The sequence below is a fragment of the Prionailurus viverrinus genome, chromosome D1 (genome assembly GCF_022837055.1).
Source record: "Prionailurus viverrinus isolate Anna chromosome D1, UM_Priviv_1.0, whole genome shotgun sequence".
Taxonomy (NCBI): Eukaryota; Metazoa; Chordata; class Mammalia; order Carnivora; family Felidae; genus Prionailurus; species Prionailurus viverrinus.
In genome coordinates, this window is record NC_062570.1 from 89,937,485 (window position 1) to 89,955,318 (window position 17,834).

General features: G+C 45.6%; 1 protein-coding gene across 5 annotated transcripts in view; it reads left to right on the plus strand.

Moving 5' to 3' along the window:
* LDLRAD3 (low density lipoprotein receptor class A domain containing 3) overlaps positions 1-17,834 on the plus strand; it is a 281,064-nt gene that overhangs the window by 23,344 nt on the left and 239,886 nt on the right. For 3 of the 5 annotated variants that reach the window (XR_007156499.1, XR_007156500.1, XM_047879085.1), the window contains exon 1: positions 50-150. The exons of 1 other annotated variant lie outside the window; for it this stretch is intronic. Coding sequence is in view for 2 of the 4 variants with exons in the window: in XM_047879085.1 (XP_047735041.1) it covers positions 105-150 (46 nt within the window). In the remaining 2 variants the exon portion in view is untranslated. Of the gene's footprint in view, positions 1-49; positions 151-17,834 lie in introns of those variants that run through there. One more of the 5 variants, XM_047879089.1, reaches the window with a different exon arrangement.

Here is a 17,834-nt window from a genome sequence, read left to right on the forward strand (position 1 = left end):
GCGGAGGGACAGCGGGGGGCGGGGCCGGCGCGGCGAGGGGCGGGGTCAGCGCCGCGGCCGAGGGGGCAGCGACGGCGCCGGGCAGCGGGAGCGGCGGCCGCGCCATGTGGCTGCTGGGGCCGCTGTGCCTGCTGCTGAGCAGCGCCGCGGGTGAGTCGGAGGGCGTCGGGCGAACTTCCTGCGGGGCGCGGGGCGGGGGTGCGGCGGCCGGGCTGCGATCGCGCGCCCTCCCTGCGGCCCGGCTGCGTCTCCCGGGCGAGTGTGCACGGAGGGCGGCCCCCGGCGCCGGGCTGGCCGGGACCCGGGCGAGGGGCCGCGGCGGGGTGCGCGCAGTCCTATTGTGTGGGCGTGCGGGCCGGCCGGTGCGGAGGGCTGTGCGCGCGGGCGGGGCTTTGTGTGCAGCCGGGCTGGAGAGCCCGGCTGCTGCCCCGATTGGGCGTAGCTCCAGTGCGTGTGTGTGTTGTGTGTCTTGGGGAAGGGAGGAGGGGAGGGGAGGGGAGGGAACTCTTCCCTGATCCCATCTTCCCAGGCTCCCGGTGCTGGGCGCTGTGCGAGCCTCCCCAGGGCCTCTTCCCGCATCCCTCGCGTGCACCCTTGTGCCTCAGTTTCCCCCCTGGACGTCTGGCGGGTAGCATGGTGGCTTCTTTCCACTCCTTCCGGAGACTGTGTTTGGTTTGGGTAAAGAGAGATGATGCAGGGCCAGACCTGGGAATTATTAATCTTTCCCACTTATCCTGGGAGCAGAACGTTTGTCATCTGACCACCCCGAGTTGTTCCTCAGCGAGCGCCCAGACTGGCGAGGTGCCCGTTGAGAGTGCACCCGAGCTTCATCTGGAGGCCCTTTGGACCAGGCATCACCGCAGCGGGTGCATCCTGAGGTTCTGGGAAGCAGCAAGCCTCTTTCCCTTCCTGACAGCGTGCTGTCCCCTGGAACTTTTCTGCTGATGTGGTCACGCTCAGAATTCCAGCCCAGGAGCCCTTCCTCCTCTGCCCCGGCCCGCTGGCCACAGCTGTCAGCTGCCCCTCCTCAGCTCGGCCCGCCCCCTGACGTTTATTTCTGGGCAGCTGATGCCCAGAAAGTGGGTGACAGGGCCCAGTGAACTTTCTTCAGCAGAAGCATGCTTGCCTGACATTTGTGCTATCCACTTATCTAATGTATGCCTGATTTCCCCAGATGCTTCTAGCTGTTTGCTGTGGAGGTGTCTGTGGTGGTTCATGTGTTGGGAAGTTGAGGCTGACATCACTCTGAGCTCCCCCACTCCCCCATGTGTGTTTGGAAAGAGAAATCCCCCTCCTTCCTTGAAGTCCCTGGTCCTGGTCCTCCTCAGAATCCACTGGGCAGCCTTTCCCACCTCTCAGACCTGTGACATCATCCCCACCCCTGGAGACCCGTTTTGGTGTCTGTGGGTTTGCCGTGCCTTCCAGTGATGGTGGAATGGTGGTAGGTGCCATGGGGTTTTAACTCAGTCTGGGGGAACAATGCCTTGTTTCTCCTGAACTGTCAGGCCAGTCCAGCGAAAGAGTCCCAAGGGGGCATTGGCAGCTATAGGTAGGTGTGAATGAGCCTGTGTGGGGGCTGTTAGAACAGGGAGCTTTCCAGGGCCTCTAAATTCATGCTCTCCATTTGCATAGCGGAGATGTGTCCCATGGTAACATCCAAGTAGGACAGTCTGGAAGCTGGCTCTTGTAGGTGTCCTCAGATTTGCTTGTGGCTCAGTGGACACTTTTTGCAATTCCCAGTTGGTACTTGGTTGCTTTGGTTGAGTCTCCATGTCTGTAAAAATAGCTGTGAAGTTAATTTTGTCCTTCTCTGGTCAATGCTGGTTATTTAATACACGTATACATATAAAATAGCGTTACAATAAACAGTCACAGTGGGGAGTGAGAGATTGGGGGTCACAGAACCTCCTGACTGTCCGTGGTGGTGGTTTTCCATTCTCTGTGGTCATTGCATCAGTGTGGCTTTGAATCACCTTTACAGTTGTTGCTTTAGAAACTTCTAGGCAGGTTGGGTTGTGTGTGCATTTTTCGTGTTACATTAAGCATCATCCTTTTAGCATGGATTCCGCGTTGACCCAGTGTGTTACCAGAAACAGGTCTGGTCGTTTTTCTTGATGCCCCCGGGTGCCCCTGGCCTTCCAGCCTCTTAGAGAAGCCCATGTGTGGTTCAGTTTGGGGTTCATAGTGGGACCAGAGACTCCACCCCTCTATCTCATATCCAGCTTCTTGGTGCTCTTCTGGGAAGTTGGAAAAACAAGAGAGATTATAAAAGCCAGTACTTTGGATTTCTGTCTCCCCTTGGAGAGTCTGTGAAGAAAACTGGGGTCATAGTTAGTTGAACCCTACTCTGAGTTTCTTTGTAGGGCTGGGAGGCCACTGACATCTCAAGAGCAATCCGGAGGCCTTTGTTACTCAGGAACCCCAGACACCTCCATGTGTTTTCTTTTTCTTCCTTTGTTATGTTGTTTGTGTCAGTGAAGTGAAGCATTGATTTTTTAGCTGTTGTTATGTTTTAATGTATCCTGTGAGAAAGACTCAGCCCATCCAATGTCCAGTTTCTTTTCCCGTGGTGGGCTTGCTGGGTTTTAAGTGCACAGATGGTGAGCCATGTCTGATGGTGGCCGTGTCCTGCGGGTGGTCAATCCCACCTCCTCCTGGGCGGACCTTTGCTTCCATTCCCTGACATTCTCCTTCTGTCAGTGAACACGCTTGATTTTCCCCCCATGTGTACTCCCAGGAGTGTGAGTACTGACCTTTTCTCCTGGAAAGATCTACTTAATGGTGTGAGCGGGTAGATTTCATTATTATTTTTACCTAGTTGAGTAACATCGCAGCCCAGCCCTGGTAGATGAGACTGGGCACTGTGTACTGAAGTACAAATAAACACACCTTGTTGCTGTTCCTCTTCAAAGAGATGGGACAAAGGTTCCCTGCTGGGGTCTGAGGTGTTTTTATTTGGCAGCCCACTTAGGCCTTTGACCTTGATATGGGTGGGGGAGGAACAGCTGAGTGAATAGGAAAGGGCAGGATGGTCAATTCTGGGCCTCCAAGACTGGTGTAGACACCTTTTTACCAAAGTCTCCAGGGTAACTTGAAAGTGGGCTTGTATCTCACCTTCATGAAGCATTTTAGAAGAAGCTGGGAGTAGGAGAGTTTGTAGTCAAATAATCTCATAGTAAAGACTTGACCTTGCCCGTTTGCACGGGCCCAGGGAGAAAGGGGACCCAGTATTGATGGCAGGCACATATATGTGTGAGATATTTTGCTTGCCACTTTAAATGCACGATCTTGTTGAATTTTTTTCAATGGTACTGTGTGGCAGGAAGTCATTTTATGGTTCACGAGAACTCATTCATACCCAGGATGCCGGAGTGAGGACTGACGCTTGGATTCTAACTCTGGCTTCTTGTTTGCAGGAATCATGCACACAGCTTCCACGCCTTTACTCCCACTTGCTTTTGTGAATTTAACAGTCAGTGAGATTGTTTCCATAAACACCCCTCCTCCCTAAATCTGTTCGCTTTGTGGTCACTGCTCTGAACTTACCAGTTGGTGTTCATGGGAAATACAGAAAATAAATCTCAATCCTTGAGGAAAGATGGAACTTTTCAAAATAGCACAGGTCTGTTTTGCTGTGTTCATGGTGGGGAGGCTTGGTGGAAAGATACCATGGGCCATGGTTGGATTTCTTGACCTGAATTGTAATTACTTGGCAGGGGGGGTGGGGAGTGAGGAGGGTTGGGTTGTTTTTGTCCATTGAGATCTATATGTATACATTGTCCTTTTTTTTTTTATATGTTTATTGTATTTTACAATTAAAAAATAAAAGATGCTATATGCCATAGGCTGATGGAACTATTTTTAACTGTAAGATAGCCCCTGGGGACAAGTTTTGTTCTTTGGATCCTCCGGGATCTGTTTTGTTTGTGGAGTTTTCTTGTTTGTTCTCTTTTCCTCTTTCTTTCTCTCTTTAGAGTATTTTGGAAATGGTTGGGCCATCCTAAGTGTGCTGGTTTTTCTGCCAGTGCCTATACCTGACCTCCAAGGAGATTTTTAAGATGGTTGTGTGTGTGCGCGCGCGCGTGTGTGTGTGTGTGTGTGTGTGTGTAAGTAAAAGAACTGTTCTTTCTTTGTAATTGTTGTAAAAGAATCTGCTCTCTCGGATGCTGACGAGTGCCTTTAAAAATGTTTGCTGGGAAAGCAGCCAGGTACTTTGAAGATGCGGCATTTGCTTGTCACATCATCTGCTTGATTTTTTTTTAGTCAAAAAAAAAGTTTATTTATTTATTTATTTTGAGAGAGTGCTTGCATGCGTGGGGGAGGGGCAGAGAGAGAGGGAGAGAGAACCCCAAGCAGACCCCATGCTATTAGTGTAGAGCCCTACTTGGGGCTCGATCTCATGAACCATGACAGCATGACCTGAGCTGAAATCAAGAGTCGGAGGCTTAACCGACTGAGCTCCCCAGGTGCCCCTGCTTGCTGTTTGATGTTGCTTACCAGAAGAAGTGGACTTTTGTGACTGGGTAGCTGCTCCGTCCTAGGGATGGCAAATGTTTCTTGCAGGTAGGATGGTTAGAGTTTCTGGACATGATTGCAGGGATGGGGTTGGTCTAGGGCAGGATTTCGCAGCCTCAGCTCTGTCGACTTTTGGGCTGCATAGTTTGTTGTGGGGACTGTCCTGCCATTCTAGAACATTTAGCAGCATCGTTGGTTCTAGCCAGTAGCGGCTCCTTCCTCCTGGCCTCCCACGCTTGTGACAATCAAAGATGTCTCCAGATGATACCAAAAGCCCTCTGGGGGCAGAATGCACCTTCCTCCCCCCTCCCCGCCCCCCCCCCCCCCCGGTTGGGAACCCCTAGGGTGAGCAAGCCCCCTTGCCATACACCTTGAGCGTTGTTACTGCTCATCCAAGATATCTTCTAGATGCGGTGGGTTGGGATGGCATCCTCCTTCCAAAGGGTCTTTTAGTCATCTGGTTTCTGCTTTCTGTTTCCACAGCCCCAGAAGTTCAATGTGAAAGTACAGTTGTAATTAGAACCGCCCAGCACTGACCCTTTCTCTCTCTCGCTTCCCCTTGTACCACAGCGAAAACTTTCGGGAGTTTTACGTTGCAGATTCAGTTCTCCTGGGAGAGACTCCTGAGGAGGGTGACAGCTGACGCCAGAAGCCTCTAGGCTCCCTGAATGTAAAACTGGGGAGGTTCACCCTGCCTAGAAGTCCGCCTTGGGAGTTGTGTGTTGAAATCTTAACCCTGGAAGTCCCCCCTTCCTCTGCTCTACAGAGCAGTTACTGTTCTTCTCAGCTTCCCTCCCCTCCCTGTGATTCCTGCTTCCTTCCCATCAAAGGGCTTTACAACTTGGGTCGGTTGTGCAGGTGGCGGGGAAAACCATCTGTACTAGCGGCAAGATGGTTTGGGGGGAATTTTCATCTCGGACTTTGTTCTCTGAGGTCTTTTTAGAGTTTATGTGTCACTTTATAACACTCGCATTCCTTTAAGACACTTCGCCTTCCAGCTGTCATTTCCCTTTGTTCAGTGTCCAGCTTTCCTCAAGTGTTTTCCTTCCTTCTCTCCTCAGACCAGCAGTGTGCATTGTATGCGGTCTTTTGTGCAGGAAAAAAGGAGGCTCCACGAAGAGGGATGCTGGGCTTGAAGGGAGAAGCGTGTGTTATCTTAGGTCAGGCACCTGTGCCTCCGGTCACGTCCTCTTCAGAGAGGCTTTTCCAGGGAGGAGCTCTTGCTTCCCAAGCATGCAAATGTGTGTTCCCTTTTGTCTTTGGATCAATTAGAAAATTCTTCTCAAGGTTTTACGTGGCTCTTCATCAGTGTGGCACCAGCTCTGCCCTGTCCATCCTTTGCTCGAGGGGCTTGAAGCTGTGTAAACGTGTTCATTGTCCTTGAAGAACCGGATGATGCAGTAATGGCAGTGGGGTTGTTTCCTTTCTGTCCTTATCTGGGAAGGCACTTGTCTGCAGGAACTATTGCAAAGGCGTTCTGGATGTGAGGTGTACCGACGTGCACCTGGCCTTGATGGGAACAGAGCTGCGTGGACGTCACGGGGCCTCAGCACAGGTGGATATCTTGCCTTTGGGGATATGAAACGGATGAGTCCTTCTTGAACAGGTTTCAGAGGCGGTGGCCCCATTCTGACTTGCTTTCTTTTGCTTTCCAGTTAGAATGTTGGGTCATGCGTGTGGGTGTTGTAAAACTCTTGTGGCTCTTGGCTTCAGGGATTTGAAGAAGACGTTTCTTCTGTGGCTTGTGGGCAACAACCTTCTTTATCGTTTAACAGATATGTCATATTTCTCGTGTCTTTCGTGGTATCTAGGTGCATAATAATGGCTGTCCCTCCTTGAAGGTTTTCTCTATGTGGCAGGGTGCCATGGCTGTATATACATTATTTGGTTGTAATCTTCTTGAATTAAAGCCATGACAAAAATAATACCCAGATACCTGCTTATTATAAAGATTCAAACAAAATAGGATCCTTACAATAAAACATTAAAATCCTTCTTCGTCTTTCATTTACATTATCTCTCCTTGTCCTAAATTACTATGAACTGATATATATCATTTTAGCCCTTATATAGATTTACACACACACACACACACACACACACACACACACACACACACAATTTAATGAGCTCATATGTCTCTGTATTTGTAATTTTTCGACTTGTCGTTTTCACTTACATATGTATTTTTTACATACATACTTAAATATGTATTCTGTCACTTTTACCTTGAGCTATGGGAATTAGTTATGTCTGCCCCCACCCCCACTCCCGTTTGGAAACGTCATTTATTCCAGAGCATTTGGCATTTCCTCTTAACCTTAATGTGCACTACAGTAAGGCTTCAGCTCTTTGTGTGTGTCTTCCTCTATTAAGTACTTTAAAGTTACAGAATTGCTTTGCAAAAATGATGGAATTGCAGTCATTTTTCCAATGACAGATATTTGCTTCCCTATCACATTTTCAGTTTCCTCACTTTTTTGTGTACACACTGATTTTTCATTAAATTTTTTTTAAGTTTATTTTTAGAGAGCGGGAGTGAGCGGAGGAGGGGCAGAGAGAGAGAGAGAGAGAGAGGGAAAGAGAGAATCCCAAGCAGGCTTTGGGGCTCCATCTCACAGTGAGCCAAAGTCACGAGTCAGACCCTTAACCAGTTGAGCCACCCGGGTGCCCCTAATTTTTCATTTCAACATTGGATCTCAGTACAGTCTTTAAAAGACATTCTGAATACCAACCTCTTCAGTACTGTCAGTGCCCAGAACTGGACAGAGGTGAGGACACCATGAATGGCTGTGACCAAGTTTGCCCAGGTACCACCAGTGACCAGTAAATCACTGCTTCTGTTTGTCCTGTGCTATCACAAGATGCTGTTGGCTGTTGAGCACATCTTGATTTAAGACATATTTCAATATTAAAGATAAATTGGGTACATCCTGATTTCAGATGTATTACAAAAACAAAGATATGCATTGTCTTAACCATCTTTCGGTTCTTACATATCTACCCATTCTTTTAAAAACATCTTCTGGTATGTGTGTATACCATAATTCATTTTTTTATTAAAAAAACTTTTTTAATGTTTATTTTTGAGAGCCAGAGAGAGAGACAGACAGACAGAGCGAGAGTGAGGGAGGAGCAGGGAGAGAGGGAGACACAGAATTTGAAGCAGGCTCCAGGCTCTGAGCTGTCAGCACAGAGCCTGACGTGGGGCTCAAACTCACAAACCGTGAGATCATGACCTGAGCCAAAGTCGGACTTAGCTGACTGAGCCACCCAGGTGCCCCAAATCTTATTTCATTTTCAAGCAGTTTATTCAGGTAGGTGGTATGCTTTGCCATTTTATAGATGAGGAAACTAGAAGGCTAAGTAATGTTCCCAAGCCCACAGCCAATAAAAGGTGGTTTCAGAATTGGCGTATAGGACTGTACAACTTGAACCTGTGCGCTTAACCGCTGGACCACTGGCTTTACTGCTCTGGCATTGAGTAGTCACTCAACTCAAGTTCATGTATGCTGGAAGAAGCAGGTGTACTCCCTAGCTTGTGCTAGACAATTCCATCATTGGGTAGTGATGTCAATATTGATTCCAGTTTATCATGTTGGATAGAATGATGTTAGCCATTAGAGTCAGGGGGCGTCCTAAATTGATTTTGTTCGAGTGGCTTGGTTTTGGCAGATTTAAACTGATGTTCTGCCATTCCTCCCTGTGGAGAACTTGTCATTTTAGGTATTTAAATTGGCCTTTGTTGGGGCGCCTGGGTGGCGCAGTCGGTTAAGCGTCCGACTTCAGCCAGGTCACGATCTCACGGTCCGTGAGTTCGAGCCCCGCATCGGGCTCTGGGCTGATGGCTCAGAGCCTGGAGCCTGTTTCCGGTTCTGTGTCTCCCTCTCTCTCTGCCCCTCCCCCGTTCATGCTCTGTCTTTCTCTGTCTCAAAAATAAAATAAACGTTAAAAAAAAAATTTAAAAAAAAAAAAAAAAAATAAATTGGCCTTTGTGGAGGCTTGTTTTATTAAAAGAAACAATAACAACAAACAAGTTATTTCAACACCAGGAGACTTGCCTTTGAATGTATTAATGATGGAGAATTTTTTTCTCCCTGTTGCTGGAAATATTTTATTGGAATGCCAACCTAAAGCAATTTCTTTTTGGTCAGTACTTCCCTTAAATACTGCTGGGTTGCCAAATAGAAAGGCTCACTGTTTATAAAGTCCAGAAATAGGTTTTTTAAGACAGAAGTACAGTGCTGATTATAATATCTCATATAAAAAGAAAAACTGAAGTTTTATTCTTACTTTCTGACCCTGAGCTGAAGCTTGTATGGTTCACGTATGGGAGAACTTTTTCTGAACACTAGTCGTTGATATTATTCATTGTGAAAGGTGAAATGTTAATATACTGCGCCAGAAATAAGGTAGAAATAATTTGCCCCATTTCGTTGCCCCAAACCACAAGGTTTGCTCTTGTGGGCAGTGGGTCGTACCTTGTGAGAAAGTAAGGCCACAGGTCTGTCACATGTTAATAACTCTAGGCAGACCAGAGTGAGCTGAGCCTCAGGATTCCAAAGTCTCTCTCCCATGTCCTCTCCTTTTCATGAGTCATTGTGATATCAGGAGACTGTTAATTGGGTGGATTGGCTGGTGCTCAGATCCAACTGTGATTTTTGACAGACAAATAGCACAGTGTGAAGACAAGGTTGTCTCTGGCCTGGAGAGAGGCCACAGAGAGGGAGGGCAGCCATTTAGCTTACTCTGGAACAGGCCTTTGGGAACTGGGTGCTGGAGGAACATGGAATTTATGAATAACTTGATTGAGAAGACTTGCAAACCCAAGGAGCCAGTGTTCCACGTGGGACACTCATGTGTCTGTTGGCATACAGAAATGAAAGCATAAAGGGTGTTTAATTTTACTGCATTAAAAATCCCTTCTCGTTATTATAAGGCCCAGTGAGGTTAGCTTCGGGGATATCAGAAGTGTGTCCTCTTTGATGGCAGCCCTGGAACATTTTCCTTCAGTCCTAGCCTTGAATCAGAGCAGTGTTCTCCGGGAGTCGTTAAACTAATTGGACATGGCTGAAAAATGAGTCCCAGTCACTCTTGTAGCTCCATGGTCAGTTAAAAAAAGCCTCTCAATTGGTTTGGAAAGTTCTAAATATAACTTGTTTTTTATTTTAAAAATAAAATGGGGGACTTGGGGGCGATGGAAGGGTGATTAGCAATGTAGGGTGTTTCATCAGAAAAAAATCTGATGCCATAAAAAAGTGTCAATGCTGAGAGAAACCAGAACAGAACGGAATAAAGGGTTTTGAAAACAGATTTCATAAAAACATCAGCATAAGCTTGATGAAAAAGTATGATAGTAGCAAGTGAGGCCAGCTGGCAGGACCTAGGGAAGCAGGCCTGGAAAGTGTGGGTGCTAATTACTGTAGAAGAGATGAAGTTAAAGAGATGGCCTGTCAGGAATATTCTGTATCAATGAAAGATAGAGCTAGCTTTGTAAGCGTCATATATAGAGAAACTGTACATCCTTGGATCTATGAAGGGGAGCAGTGATGCAGGGAGGCAGAGACTTAGCACGCCCCAAATTCTTTCATGTTGTCCAAGTAGATGGTAAGGACAATACAAGAAAAACTAACAGATGTCGAAAATATAATAGGGACGCTCAACGTTTGAGTTATAAACACACCAGAGGAGTTGGAGATGCTCAGACATTGGAATAGATATTCTGGGAAAGGAGCACTGTTCAGCCTCAAGGGGAGAGTATCAGGATCTTTTCAAAGTACAGTAAAACCTTGGATTGCAAATAATTTGTTTTGCAAGTGTTCCACAAGATGGGCAAAGATTTCTAATAAATTTTAACTTGATAAACAAGCGATGTCTTGCAATATGAGTAGCACATGATGCCGAATGTCACATGATTGCAACTGAGCCAATGGTCCTCTCTTTCTCTCACTGTGGAATTGCGGGTGATTGTCTCCCATGCTTGGATGCTTGGTCTCACATTGTGTTGTTTGGCAGAAATCAGTGATTTTTCAGAACATTGGAAAGTGCCCACAACTGACACGGGTGTATTTTTTGTCACTTCAAAGCACCTGTGGACAGTCCTTTGCTTTTCCATACAAGAGTAAGCTTAGGAATGCTTTGCTTCATTCTAGGTCAGGCTGCCTGCAGATATAGACCCTTTTCTCTGCTTCCTTATTGCCAGTTAATTACATACAGTATATGACAAGAGTTTGTCAATACTGTCCTGTAGTCAACATCCATGTGAGTGCCTACAGTGGCCCCCGTGAAGAAGGGTAAAAAGAAAGGCAGTAAGAAAGAGACAATCACAGTGGAAGTTAAGGAAATCATGGAGGAGTATGAACGAGGTATGCAAGTGGCTGAAATTGCAAGATTTTATAAAAAGTTTACATCTGCATCTCGTCTGCAGAGGAGGAGGAGAAAACCGGAGGAATCCCTCACTTCAAATGAGATTAGGGATATGTGCAAAATATGGGAAACTGCAAAATTTTGTAAATATTTTGGGTAATTTGGGTCTAAAACTACCACTCAAATAAGGCTGTAGAAGTGCAAGAGATGAATCTGTTTAACGACAATGCAGTGTTGCAGTTCCATGAAATCCTCAAAAGGAGGCAAAAGCAAGTGTCATTAGAAAGGTTCCTTGTTAAAGTTGCAGGGAAAGAAAAAGATTCCATTGAGCCAATAGATAGCAGTGATTCCGTCAGCGATAGTGAAAGTTGTTCTACACAATAACCCTCCTTTCTCTTGTCTCCCTCACACCAGTCCCAAATGTTTTCAAAGGTAAGTGCAGGTTAACTTATTTATATTCATTTATTTTTCTTTATATTTTGTGTTGTCTTCATTGTTTTATATTACATTACAGGATTGTCATTATCTTATATGAATGTTTTTGGGTTGTGGAGCAAATCATCTGAGTTTCCATTATTGCTTATGGGGAAGTTTGCTTTGATATACAAGTGCTTTGGATTACAAGCATGGTTCCGGAACGCATTATGCTCTCCAACCAAGTTTTAATTTATAAAATGTGACTCAGCAACAACCCTGAACAGAAAAAAGGACTCTTCCTTTCTTGTGTGATTAAAGTTCCATGAGGCAGGATGGCATCAGGCAGGTTCTTTGAAGGCTGCCTTAGTTGCCGTGATAGTCTAGCTCCTGAGTCAGTGCTTGGCATAATGTCAGTCACACAATACAGTACCCTGTAGGTTTCCTAGAAGGAATGGAGGTGACACTAAGGACGTGTGGTTTTGAGAAAGAGAGGCAATTGAAGGAAGTATGAAATTTCCCTGGTCAAGCTGGTTTTGCCCTTGGGTGGCACATTGTTTCCCTTCCAGATTTTGGAACAGTCTTACTCATTTTCAAAGACCTAGAAAGGTCTTTACCAGAGATACCTGTGACTTAAAAAAGACAAAGAAGAAGAGGTCTTTGCGAGGGAACCGATGATCACCATATTAAAATCAGGGGATAAATTAGTCCCTTGTGAGGCTGGCATGTGGTACGTAAAAAGGGTGTAGGACAGGTCAGTGAAAACTGCTTCGCATCTTAATTCCATTTGAAGGGAGTTAATAGGGAGAAGTTACCAAGAGGAAAAAGGGAAAACAGTTCTGTTTTGTGAAATATCACTGTTAAACATGTTAGCTAGTAAGAAATTGAAGGTTGTCTTCTGGTCTCATTTCAAAGCAAATAAGAATTTGCTGCCTAAACCACATAAATGATTCAAGGAAGGAAGTGCATTAGTAAGCATAATCTTAGAAATGGAGGGTGATAGAAATACACCAGTTATAAGAGTAGCGGTAAGAAAAAAAGCTGTCACTAACTCTTAACTGAAAAAAAAATCACCCATCTATTCATTACAGGAGACATAGTAAAAACCAAGAGATATAAACAGAATGAAAAGTTAGGGAAATAAAATTCAGTATGCAAGGGCTACTTTTATGGTATCAGATAAGTAAGTTCATAGCATTAAGCATTAAGAGAGATAAACAGGGTTACTGCAGAGAGCTAAAGGTTCATTAAACAATGAATATCTGGGTTATCCCATATAAAAAGACATGAAGAATTAGGAACATAATTAAAGGGTACTTTAATTCATAATTGTTGAAGGTCCTTCAAGTATAAAATTCGTTAGTGCTTGCCAAATTTTGGAAGGTTAAAACACTTAAAGAATACATAATTTTAATGTCGCAAAGGAAATGTCCATGGGAATAGGGGAATGCAGGTGGCAGACGGGCTGGTGTCGGTCTGCAATGGGGTGTGGAGGGTGGGCCCGACGTGTTCTTCTGGATATTCCCAACAGCCTTTCCTCCACACACTTGCTCCCTGGACTCGTGCACGTGTTTGCTAATGGAAGCTTTGGGGATAAAAAAAATCCTCCCTGCTAATGAGATGAGAAAGTTGATTCAGCTTTCAGTTGGGCTGACCAAGTCTGACACCGATGGCTGCCCAGGGCCGGTGTCCGTGCATGAGAGTTTCCAAGGGCGGCGTAGGGCCGGCCATATGGATGGCAGAGAAGATTTTGGAGAAAGTCATTGGGAAGGAAAGTCTATTTTTGATTTTATAGATTAGTAAGCATTGATAGTATCTGAATTATGAGCAGACATTTTCCTGGTTGATTTTCTCCTTTAAGATTATAGTGTAAGGATTATTATGTGGTGCTTTGCTCTTCAAAGTGTGATCTATAGGCCCACAACATCAGCATCACTGAACCAGAGTCTGCAATTTAACCAGATCCTTGGGTGATGTATGCACACATTGAAGTTTGAGAGGTGCTGATGTAGTGGCCGGGGATACAGGCTTTTGAGGAAGTCAGCCTGGGTTCGCATCCCACTCATTCCCTTGACCTTGGCCAAGTTTCTTAAACATTTACCAACCCACTGTGTCTTCATCTGTAAATAGGAGTAAAGATGGTTGAAACCATTATTGCCATGTTGAAATAGTTTAAGTGAGATACTGCACATAAAGCGGTTCTTTTTTTTTTTTTTAAAGTTGTATTTATTTATTTAAAGGGAGAGAAAGCACAGGCAGGGGAGGAGCAGAGAGAAGAAGAGACAGAATCCTAAGCAGGCTCAGCACCATCAGTGCAGAGCCCGACACGGGGCTCCAAGTCATGAACTGTGAGATCATGACCCGAGCTGAGATCAAGAGTTGGACACTTAACTGACTGCAGCACCCAGGTGCCCCTAAAGCATTTAGTTTTTTTTTTTTTTTTTTTTTTTTTCAACGTTTATTTATTTTTGGGACAGAGAGAGACAGAGCATGAACGGGGGAGGGGCAGAGAGAGAGGGAGACACAGAATCGGAAACAGGCTCCAGGCTCTGAGCCATCAGCCCAGAGCCTGACGCGGGGCTCGAACTCCCGGACCGCGAGATCGTGACCTGGCTGCAGTCGGACGCTTAACGACTGCGCCACCCAGGCGCCCCTAAAGCATTTAGTTTTTAAAATTGCCTACTAAATGTTACTTATTTTAATAATTACTCAGGTTTATTATAAAAGTTTGGAGAGGAGTTTAGAAAAACACAAGTTACGGTGCTACAAACTAAAGATTGTTAACACATTGGTTTATTTTCTTTTATTTTACGTATTTTTGATCATGCTGGGAATAAATTTTGGTATACTGCTCTTTTCTCTTGTGAGTATAGTATAAGCATTCTCCCTTGTTAAACTAATCTGGGGGAACAGATGGTCTGACATCACCGAATGGCTGGGTGTATTCTTTGAAGTTGGCTATAAAAACCACCTAACCCGACCAAGTCAGTGGCAAGCTTATACACAGGGAATGATATTACCTGCCCCATCTCATTTGATGTGGTGGTCATGAGGGTCCCATGAGGATCACGTATTCACAAACAGCTAGTGCGGCGTCTGACTCTCGATTGCAGCTCAGGTCGTGATCTCATGGTTTGTGAGATCGAGCCCCACGTTGGGCTCTGTGCCGACAGCACAGGGCCTGCGTAGGATTCTCCCTTTCTCTCTGTTCCTTCCCTGCTTGCGTGTGCACATGTGCACACATGCTCTGTCTCTCTCTGTCTCTCTCAAAACAAATAAGTATTAAAAAGAACAGCTAATAATAGGTATGATGCTGTTTGTATCTATGTTATTATAAGTGGATGGTGTTAACATGTAGGAAAAACCTAGAACCATAATTACCTACTGACTCCACAATTCTACTGTTAGGACTTTATCCTGATAGTGTGGGATGTGTACAAACTTTCAGCAAGGATCATGTGTGTGGCAGCATTGTTTTTAATGGTGAAACGCTGGAAGCAAACAAAAGACTCATGAGAAAGTGAGCTATTACATCAAATGCTAAAATACTAGGCAGACTGAGAAGGATGCTGTAGGCCTGTACTTTCAGTAAGCTGTCCCCTAGCCACATGTGGCTACTTCAGTGTAAACGGGTTAAGATGAAATACAATCGATCAGAAATTAAATTCTGCCTTCACTCCATGCAGATTTCAAGGGCTCAATAGCCTCAGGTGGCTGGTGGCTACCTTCTTCCACAGCTCAGGTGCAGAACATTTCCATCATCTCAGGAAGTTCTTTTGGATAGCACCACTGTAGAAGAATAATTCTTACATGGAAAGGAAAATTTTATGAGACAGAATGATTCAAATTTATATAGAGAGTGTGTGTGAGAGAGAGAGAGAGAGAGAGAGAGAGAGAGAGAGAGAAATTGTGGTGTTTGGGGAACAACATGGCATTTCCTGATTTTTCTAAGTTCATCAAATCTGGCCCTAATGGTCCCCACTCACCAAAAGCTCGAGATTCGGTACAAGTGGGTTGGTGAGGCCTCTTCCTGTAGCTTCTCTCAGGACCCTCGGTGTCTGACCTGATCATTGCTGTTGCTGTTGCTTTTTCTTCCACACCTTGTTGCCGAGCATTGGCCCTTCTTGTCTGCCCAACACTTCAGTCCGTCCCTTCCCATGAGTTAACTCCCCTTACATTTCACAGCAATGGTTTACAAGAGTTGCGAGAGGGGAAACCACTATGCTCCCTTCCCCATTCAGATTGGTAGGATAGTGTTACCTATTAGAGGGAAAAAGGCTGAAATCATTCTACGTTAAGTGGAAGACAGTAATAACAACACAACTCCTCTTGAGTCATTTGAAAATGTGTGCTCTGCTTTTAATCTGGTTTGCAGATCCTAGCAGGGACTGTGCAGGAGGGCTGTACAGAGGTGGACCCTCCCTCCCCTGTCCCTTCCAGCAGTCTCTGTACCCAGGCACCCAGGCCTCAGGGGGAGTACTCCCTTCACCTTGCCAGTGGGGTCAGCTGAGACAAATAACCCTTGCTTTAACTTTCTTGGAGGTGCTGTTGGTGCCTGAGGGATCCCTGCCTCTTGTTGCGTTTTTGGAAACGGTTCTGGCCCGCTTGCCTGAGAAAGGACGGTGTTGCGCGGCTCATTCCTCCCCCCACAGCTAAATGCAGCCGTTATGTGTGGAGTGTGTGCCCTTGTTTACTGTCTGGTCCTACCGTTGATTTAGACCGTGTCTGTGTTTGTACAGTTTCTCAAAGAACGTTTCCTCTTCACCCTTCAGGACCTTGCCAGTGAATCTCCTTGTCTCGAAAGCTGTCCTCCCATATTCAACTCCCAACCACAGAATTAAGCTGCCTTTTTAAAAATTTGGTATATGGATATGCTGCAAAATGATCACTAAGTAAGTTCACGTAACATCCGTCACTTGGCAGAGTTGCAGATTTTCTTTTCTTGTGATGAGAAGTTTTAAGATCTGTCCTCTGAGCACCGTGTTATTAGCTGGAGTCACTGTGCTATACGTTACATCCCCAGGACTTAACTGCTGTTATAACTGGAAGTTTGTACCTTTTGACCTCTGTCACCCGTTTCTCCACCCCCACCCCCTGCCTCTGGCAGCCACCAATCTGTTCTCTATTTCTCTATGAGTTCGGGTTTTGGGGTTTTTTGTCTGTTTGTTTGTTTTTATTTTGTTTTATGATTCCATATATACGTGAGATCATACAGTATTTGTCTTTGTCTGACTTATTTCACTTTCCATAATTGCCTCACGGTCCATCCGTGCCGCCACAAGTGCCAGGATTTCCTTCTCTTTTAAAGGCTGAGTAATATTTCATAATCTCCCTTTTTTTTTAAGTTTATTTATTTACTTTTTGGGGGGGGAGCAGAGAGATAGAGGGAGAGAGAGAGAATCCCAAGCAGGCTCCACACTGTTGGCGTGGAGTCTCACAGGGGGCTCGAGCTCATGACCTGAGATCATGACCTGAGCCGAAACCAAGAGTAAGATGTTTAACCGACTGAGCCACCCAGGCGCCCTTATACATATTTTAAAGTGTACATCAATGCTATCATACTGAGCATATTTTTCAGTTTACTTTTTCATTTATCCTTATAATATTGAGGTCCATCCATGTTGCCGTGTATAGGTGTATTTTTTTAGGTAAACTCTACGCCCAGTGTGGGGCTCTAACTCACGACCCCAAGTTCAAGGGTCGCACACTCTACTGACTGAGCCAGCCAGGTGCCCCAATATAGATGTGGTTTTTAAACTGCTGTAAGATACTCCATTGTATGAATATACTGCACTTTGTTTATTCATCCCTTAAGGAGACCTTTAGGTTGTTACCGCACCTGTTTCCCCACGTCTTCCAATATTTAGAATTAAGAGTTCTTAGTTTCCCAAGAGCACAAAGCAGTAACTTGCCTTGGTTTTAGTGTCTTTTCCCCTGAAAAGTAGGGAGGGGAGTGTGGTAGGCTGTGGCCAGTCTTCAGTCCGCCCCACCCCCTCCTCTAGCCCCGTTTGGATGTAGATAGAGAAGCCTGAGGGCATTTGGCACGGTGCAGGTAATGGGTGGTTGTTCCACAACCACCAGAGTTCAGGACCGGAACTCCAGGTTTAGGGCTGGCTGATAAGGTCTAGTTCTGCCCGGGAGTAGAATGTTTCCTTTTCACATGGATTCTGGGTGCTTCTGTGTCACAGCATCTAGAAGGAAGCTTTACTCTGTGAGGGCTGCTGAGATCACTGAACTAAGTTTGTGAGCAAACCAGCAAAGCTGTGGGAGCCACTTTCTGGGCCCCACTTCTGATGGAGGTAAAGGGTTCAAGAAGGCAGGCTCTTTAACCAAAAACTTCTGGGTTCAGATACTGGCTGTTGGCCTTAGGCTGGTTATAGAGACTCTCTATGCTTCAGTGAGCTCTTCAACCTATAAAAGGGAGATGAGAATAATGCCAGCCTCATAGCACTCTTGGGAAGAGTGGACAAGGTCATGCATGCAAGGTGCCTCTTAGCCTAGCGCCTGGTACTTCATCAGCACTCACCTGCTTACCAGTC